Source organism: Spea bombifrons, chromosome 3 (assembly GCF_027358695.1).
Source record: "Spea bombifrons isolate aSpeBom1 chromosome 3, aSpeBom1.2.pri, whole genome shotgun sequence".
In the NCBI taxonomy this organism is placed as follows: domain Eukaryota; kingdom Metazoa; phylum Chordata; class Amphibia; order Anura; family Pelobatidae; genus Spea; species Spea bombifrons.
Genome location: NC_071089.1, coordinates 37,045,272 through 37,053,496, shown reverse-complemented (window position 1 = coordinate 37,053,496; position 8,225 = coordinate 37,045,272). Strand labels below are relative to the sequence as shown.

The following is an 8,225-nucleotide window of genomic DNA, read 5'->3' as shown; positions in this document are numbered from 1 at the left end:
TACTCATTTACCCAAGACTGTCTTATTGTAGAGAAGTCATATGTCACCTCTTCAAAGAATAGATAAAGGTAAGGATTATATATATTAATTTTGCACTTAATGTAAACGTGAGGCTTCCATACAAACTGGGCAAGATGTCGAGGCTGTCAGAGATTGTACCACAAGCAGCCTCAAGATCAAAGAAGTCTACTACACCAGGAATTTTCGATTTTTTAAACCAGATAAAAATGCATCATTATGTACCATTAAGTTTTCTTAACATGGTATATCATGAAGGGCAAAAGGGGGTCAAAGTCAGGTGGCTGAAGACTCAAAGGAATGGTTTCAGAAAAGTTTTTAAACTGTTTTTCCATGTGTATTCATATATAATACATACACAACCGAGTCCGCTTAGAACTCTTACTCATGATATATAAAACACACATACCTTTGAAGATGAAGATTCTTAAAAGGGAGTATACGCTATACTATTTATGAACTACAAAATCACATTTTATTTCCTTAAAAAACAGATATTGAGAAGGATTATTTTTATTTAACATTCCTGAAAGTCATAGTTACATATTTTTTTTATAAATGTATTAAGCCTTAATACAAAATAGGGAGAAAAAAAGTCATGGGAAGAAAGTTTCACTCTACATGGAGTGAAATCAATCTGATATTTTAAGAACATTTACAATACATTTATATAAATTATTCTCTTTCAGACCAATTTGATTCAACATTCCACAGTACTTTATCCTCTTTATAAACCGCTGTGTACATAAACAATAAAAACACGCCGGGGGTGGGGGATACAATCATCGCAGCTTTCTACGTGTGACTGGTTTTGACATAATTCTTCTTCTGTTTCGCCTCAAAGTATTTTTTTCTGCTTTTGTTTCAACTGGCACAGTCTTTGTATCAGCCACATCACCAGCTGGGCTTTCTGGTGGGGAAAGCAGTTGAATTTCTACTGGTGGAGGAGACCAGGTTGGTTCTTTTGATCTGTAAAAGTTAATATAAAATTGAACAAAATTTAATAGGGCATATTTGCAAACTATGCACGTCATGACGAAATTAAGTGAGCATTCCCATAAAAAAAACAAGTGGGGCATGTCATAACTTGTCTGGTTTTGATTTAAGGGTAAAGGAAATCCATTTCATGTCCCAGCAGATGCCTACATGAACAGTGCTCAAATTCTGCTTAATTTTAAAAATGGGCTACACAAGAACATATACATCGATATAACCCAATCACTACTTTGATTCAGAAACAGGGAACTTTCTGTTTCCAAGACCACCGGTTGCACCACAGAACCAAGTCACATGGGCAGCTACCATTATGACACTGACTCTGCATCTAAGTTTAGTTTTATACCAGGAAAAAGGCTAAATACTTAATATTTTTATTAAGTTTCTTAGAAAGCTTGTAATTGGAAAAATATGGTTTTAAAGTGAAGTCCTGTTTCCTAATGTACAGGTGCTACTGCAAGAAGCAGTAAAACCACAAATATTATTTTGGCTTTTGACACTTACGTGCTCTCCTTTTTTTTGTGTTTTGGAGGTCGGCCTTTGGGTCTTCTTATAACAGGTTCTACAGGGACATCTTGTGTTTCTTGTGGTTCTTGAGGTTTTACATCCTACAACACAAGAGATTTTCTACTTAAATCGATATTGTATAAAACCTATTTGACTCATTACCTCCATCTAAAACATGTATGACATTTCAAAACACTGAAAAAATGTATGTTACGTGTGGCCAGTATAGACAAAAGCATGTATTCAGAGATAATATAAACGTGTACCTCATTTTTTACAGGTCCGGCAACAGAAGACCTTGTTGCTCTTCTTGTCCTTGTGGAGGGCGGTGAGAAGACAAATTGAGAAGAGGTATGAGCTACCATTTCCTCAGGAGACACAGGGAGAGCTGCTTGTTGAGCTACCACAGAAAGAAATGTTACATTATTTATGTGTGCTAAACATTGTCAGTTAGGCTACATTTACACAGAAGATGTCTGAGTCAAAGTTCCAAATGTGGTGAAATTGTTGCACAATGACCAACAAAGCTTCTTGTATTCATAGCCTACTGTGGCACAACTAGTCAGCACAACATTCAGATGTTACACTAATTGTCTGATGCACTTGCAAATTTAACTTACTAGCCTTTACTTTTTAAATAAGTGGTAATTTGGACAAGTTCTTTCCTGCTGGCTGCAATCTGAAAACATCCTCACCCCCCATCAGAAAGCTTGGAACTAATGAGTCATGCCACAAGGCATAGCAAATTTAAACAAACACATACATTTTTAAATGTAAAAAAAATTACTTTCAATAAAAGCCTTTTGGGGATTGGGTAGCAGGAACTGGTGGTGGTGCACATATGGAAAAACAAGGGGGATTACTTCACTACTTTTGCATATTTGTACACAACCTGGTGTCCTCTGTCCTATTTGCAAGAAGTACTTAGGTTAATGGATTGAGAATCACAATACCTTCCCACAGATACATTGAAACTTGTACCTAGTAATAATGAAAAGGGAGTCTTATTGTACCTTTTGTTTTCTTTTTTTGTTTTGTTGTAGGCGTGGAGAATTCAAAATTAACAGTGAATTCATCTGGATGTGGAAGTACATTACTAGATCTAGTCCTTGTTATGCGAGTTAGGTCTTTTTCATCACCAGGCTTGTCTTGGCTTTCAGGCAACTGTAATCGTTCTTCCAAGCTTTCTTCTGACACAGGAGGAAGCACACTTTTTCTACCACGTCTTACATTGATAGTCGCGTTGGCTTTCTTTGTTGAGTCTACAGTAACTAAAGAGTCCTGACCTCCATCAGCAATGCATTCTTCAGAAACACCCGTTACCTCTTCCACATTTGATTTATTTATGGTAGATTTTCTCGGCTTTTTCCTAGGAGTATCTGAAGTTTGCTCAGCAACTTTCACACTTTCCTCCTCAGTGGTTTTATTTTCAAATTTATTTCTGGCCCATCTCATAGACACCTTCTTTGGAGAAGCTGGTGGACTGGTGCTTGGTTTACTGTCTGGCTGAGAGGCATTCAGCTCAAAATGCTTGACCAGCTCATTGACAACACGTTTACCCCGTCTGCCTCTGGTAGGAGTTGTAGCCAGGGGTTCAGGCTCATCGGTTTCTTCTTTTTGGCTTGACGTTATCTTTTCAAGTACAATATTTCTAGACCGCGTGATTCTTGTAGGAGTCTGAGGCATAGCAGCTTTTTGATCCAAATCAGTGTCCATGTTTTCTTGTTCTTCCTGTGCTGTCAACTTCCCTCTGCGTGTCCTGGTTGGAGTGGAAGGCTGCCTTGGCAAACTTTCCTCAGCAGTCGTCTCCACCATAACCGTACTTTCATTTTTTTCTGACACAGTATTTTTGGTCTTTCTGGTTATTCTGATACTTATGGGCATCTCTTCTTCTTGTAAAGTAGAATAGACATTATTTTGATTCTCTATATTTTCTTTGGCCTTTTTTCCTCTCCTGGGAGTTGTTGGGAGGGACAGCTCCCCAGAATCAACATTGGTACTTTCAGTAAACCTAGAAGATTTCCTAATACTGCGACGTGGGGTTGGCGGTTTTAACACAGTTTGTAAACCTGGGGAACTTCGTCCATCATTCAGCTCATCTAATTCCTTCAGTGTTGTTGGCTCCCCCATTTGTTTATCCTCAGGGATTGCTAGCTTCATAACCTTAACAGGAGTCTTGGAGGAAGCCTGCAAATACTCATCCTCCTTTGTTTCTTTTTGACTGTTACTTTCTTCCGTAAAGTTTTTACTTTCTGTGTCTTTGATGACAGCAATCAAGTTTTCTGTAATTGCAACAGTAACATTCTCAGGAACATATGGTATTTCCTCCATTACGCTAGTACCCTGTTCAGTGCCTCCAAAAGAAACCTCCACACCATGGTTAGGCTCACAAATATCAACATATTTACTCAATGCAGAGGTAACATAGGTATGTTCTTCCACTGTTAAAGGCTCAACACGATCTTCATTGCAAGGCTGCATGTCTTCTGCATCCTCATCACCACCATCTCCTTCAAGCACTAGTGTAAAATTATTCTGCTCTGCAAAATGCTCTCCTTCAGCATCATCCAACTCATGCTCTGCGGAATCGGTACATTCAGTTAATTCGCTATTATACTTATGCACCATATTGTCCTCGTAGGCAACCTCTATAGGTGCAGCTGGATATAACTCCTGGTAGTTAATCACTTCATGTTCTCTCTCTGCCACTTGAATCTCAACATCTTTCTCTTGAAGTAACTAAAGGGAACAAAAACATTTCGTGAATTTTAACAATGCACCACTAATGACCAAGACCGTTCATGCGACAGGGGCGATGGGGGAAGATGTCATCAGTAAACCAGATAGGAGTGCTTGACCGTACGACCAAGCTCCCTATTATCCTCTATGTTCAACATTTCTTCCACTACAAATGCAACAGTTTTTGCTTATTATAAGGACTGCATTGTAAATCCCAATTCGCTAATGCGATAATTTTAGGGTTGTTTAAATGGTTTTACACAGTTGCCAATAAGTCTACTGAGAAGACATTTAACAGGACTTAGACTTTACATGGTGAAAATAATAAAAATTACAATTCTACAATGTATTCAGAGTAAACCTTTACAATCAACAAACTTAAGTAGGCTTTATTTTTAACAGATGGGAAATCTTAAATGGTGATGTCTTACGTGAACTTCTACACTGTGAGACAGTGCGGGCACAGAAGGTTCTTCCACAGCCATAAAATCACGGGGCTCAAACACCTCCATTTCTCCGTTTAAATCTTCTTCTACATCCCCTTCCAGATTTCCTGAGCGTGTGCTGGCTATATCTTCACTGTCATGAATAGTGATCACAGCTGTAAATCAAAGTACATTTTTAATATTTCAAATATTTGCAGTAAGTGTTCTTGATAAAGGTTATTTACCCCTTGTTACACAGCTGAGGTTGAAAGGTTAAAACAATACTTCAATCACAGAATAGACAACGCTCTTTATTGGGTAGCTCTAAAGAAGAAGACTTCATTAAAGCATGACTTACACTGAGAATCGTTGGTTGATGAAACAGATTCTGGCTCTCCAACTTCAACTAATGATGGCTTGGCTTCAGAGATGCTTGATGGCTCAAGTTCACTTCAGAAGAAAGGATAGCACTATTTTAAGGTAAGTTCATAAGCAAGTTGTCTAGCTATTGAAGGATGAAGTTTACATTTAACATCAAGATATTGTAATCGCAAACTATGGCAGTATTTTTACAGAAAGACCTTGTAAAATGGTTGGCCCAGCTAATTTTCCAAGTTTAATGATCCATTCTACTCGCGCCCCCCCCCCAACAGTAACAATGGTATTACGCTGTGATTCTATTTAAACCAAATGTCTAGGTAAGTTGCCTTAACTTTCACTGTATTTGACTAAACGCAATAAGCTGGTCTGTGAGGATATGCTTATTCCAATTTTTTGGAAATATGGAAGATAAATGTTCACATTTTATATTAAAATGCTAACAATTTGGTATGATTACATTTTCATGAACACAACGCATATTAAGTAGTACCAACGTTATTACCATAGGTCTGTTACTTAAAGCCTACAATAAGGATTGAGGCAGCCTTTGCAGGGGTGGGTGGAAGAGATGAAAGACGTTAGGCACAGAAAGTGGTTACATAGTTCAGATTTCCATGTAGTTTTTATAAATTACCGTATTTGCTTGATTATAAGATGACCCCCCAAAATCTGATTATTAATTTAGGAAAAAAGAAAGCCTGAATATGAGACGACCCTATAGGAAAAAAGTTTTACTAGTAAATGTTAATTCATGTAAACTATGCAAAAAAAATATTTTAATAAAACATTAAAAAACTGATTGAGAAAATGTTTTTATTTCCTTTTATTTTCCAACCTGCCCCCCAGTTATGCACATCTGCCCCCAGGCGTACCATTGTGTCCCATGATATGCCTTTTAATCCGCTATATGCCACTGTGCCCCATGATATGCCTCTTAACCCTCTATATGCCACTGTGCCCCACGATATGCCTTTTGACCCCCTATGTGCCACTCTGCCTCCAGAAATTACTTATACCCCTATATGCCACTCTGGCATTTAGGGGGTTAAAAGGCATATTATGGGGCAGAGTGGCATATAGGGAGGTATAAGGCATTTCAGGAGGCAGAGTAGCTTATAGAGGGTTTCTGGAGGTAGAGTGGCATTAAAGGGGTTAAAAGGCATTTCTGGAGGTAGAGTGGCATTAAAGGGGTTAAAAGGCATATCATAGAGCACTCTGCCTACAGAAATGCCTTACGGCCCCCATTTAACACTCCCCCGCCCCAAACTTACCGCTGCTTCTGACTCCATCGCGCATACACCCTCCAGCACCGCTGCTGGGAACTCTCCTCTCTGACAGTCAGGGAAGGTCTGCGCGATGGATGCAGACGAGCCCCGCTGCTAACTGCACCTCCTTCTGGCTGCAGCGGAAGTTGCCTACATGAGGTCTACCCGCTGCCCTGACTAAACACCAGGGAGTCAGAGGCACCGGTAAATTGGGGGGGGGGGCGGGGGTGTTAAATGGGGTGCATAAGACAGGAGGATCCAGGTCCCCTGCAGCACTGCGGGGGATCTGGATCTTAGTCTCATAGTCAGACCCATTTGAGGTCTGATTATAAGACGAGGGGTATTTTTCAGAGCGTTTGTTCTGGAAAAAAAAACCTCGTCTTATAATCGGACAAATACGGTAATTTAGTTATGGTCATAGCTATAGTAGCGATTGTTTCCCCTTAAACAAAAAGCTAGCAGATAAAAAAAAAAAAAATTAAAAATACCGCACTAGCACCACTTAATGTACAGCAGTGATAAAAAGATCTGTATTACTTAGATTTTCCTAAAAAGAAATCCATCCTATGATGATTTTTCTAGCAGTTACCCTAAAATAATCTTGCTTTGGTGAATTAAATGTGACATCATATATGGTCCACCGATTAAGCCTTTTTGGGGACAGGTACATGGAAGGTAAAACGTACATCTCAAGACAAGTAAAGCTTGTGCATTTCGTAAACCCATATCAGGCAAAACAAAGGTAAATGTTAAATATGACTGTTGTGGCAAAGGTTTTTATTCATCACACAGTTACCTCTCATCAGCATTCGCCAACTTATCAAGTCCTTTAGGCCCATTCTCAGGATGAGGAATGCATTCAACTGCTGCTTCTTCGGAAACTGCTTAACAAAAAATCAATGTTGGCTTAACAAAAAAAAATAACCAAGTCATATGACTGCGTTCAGATACGGGCACAGAATTCAGCAGTAATGTTGGACGAAGCAATTTTTTTATATGGTATTACCAAACGACTTAAAATGTTATTAGTAAAACAAATTAATCTGTTTAATTTTTCTTTGGTGTATCTTCCAAAGTCAGTTTTTCTAGAAACAAGACAAGCAAAAACAGTTTTTTTTAACCCACATATAGATTGTCACTTGGTCCTTCCTTGTGGTTTTTATGTAGGTTCTTATTTCTGCTTATTTTAATCGTGGCCTATACATTTCACAATATAATCTCTAAGCAGCAGTAATTTATGTATTATGAAGTCTAGCCTGAGGTTTCATGCCACACATGCTGCTTTCAGTAACGTTAGCAAACTTTATATTTTGAATTCCTAATGATTGAGTCTTGAGGGCAGTCTTGAAAGAATAGGCATACTTGCTGTGCCTAAATCTAACTACAATGTTTGCTAAGTTTTAGTTTATATCAACTGAATGTATTTATACACACACACACACCTCTGTGTTGTGAACAATGATACGCTAATTAAGGGGTCAAATTTGGTTTGGACCAAGGAGCCAGCTTTTTTTGTTGAATCAATTTATTTCGCTGGCGCCCAGGGATAGTCAAGTCTTGCCATACACTAACATGCATTTAACCCCTTCGCGTCTGGTGATGTACTAGGTACACCATGCCCAAGCGGGCTCTTTGGTTCTATGATGTGTCTGGGCAGAAAAGCACAGTCTCCCCGAGTCCCCCCTGCCTTTGATCACTCCCACGAGAGTGATTCTCCAGACTCAACATGCAGCTTCAGGGAAGGAGGTTGTGCGTTGCTTGGGGTTACTTGTGTGGGGACCTGCCACAACATTCCCCTGTTGCCTGATCGCTGAATGAAAGCGACAGTGCAGCATTAACCCTTCAATGCCAAATGGGTTAGTACCCATTTTGTACAGGGCTCTACTACTGCTGG

The 8,225-nt window shown here is 39.1% G+C and overlaps 1 protein-coding gene across 1 annotated transcript; it reads right to left on the bottom strand.

Annotated features, from left to right (window-relative positions):
- Positions 1–470: 470 nt before the first annotated feature.
- LOC128484415 (protein ELYS-like) lies at positions 471–7,263 on the bottom strand. The gene is made up of 7 exons (XM_053460790.1): positions 7,128–7,263; positions 5,044–5,135; positions 4,692–4,861; positions 2,535–4,260; positions 1,788–1,921; positions 1,519–1,622; positions 471–987 (listed from the first exon to the last, which is right to left on the bottom strand). The coding sequence occupies exons 3-7, from the start codon at positions 4,770–4,772 to the stop codon at positions 801–803; spliced, it is 2,232 nt and encodes a 743-aa protein (XP_053316765.1). The 5' UTR covers positions 4,773–4,861; positions 5,044–5,135; positions 7,128–7,263; the 3' UTR covers positions 471–800.
- Positions 7,264–8,225: the final 962 nt, after the last annotated feature.

Coding starts and splice junctions, on each gene's coding strand:
- LOC128484415 (XM_053460790.1), bottom strand. CDS start 4,772: ATGGAGGTGTTTGAGCCCCGTGATTTTATGGCTGTGGAAGAACCTTCT. Junction 1,623..1,787: donor CCGGACCTGTAAAAAATGAG/GTACACGTTTAT, acceptor CTTGTGTTGTAG/GATGTAAAACCTCAAGAACC. Junction 988..1,518: donor CACAAAAAAAAGGAGAGCAC/GTAAGTGTCAAA, acceptor TAACTTTTACAG/ATCAAAAGAACCAACCTGGT.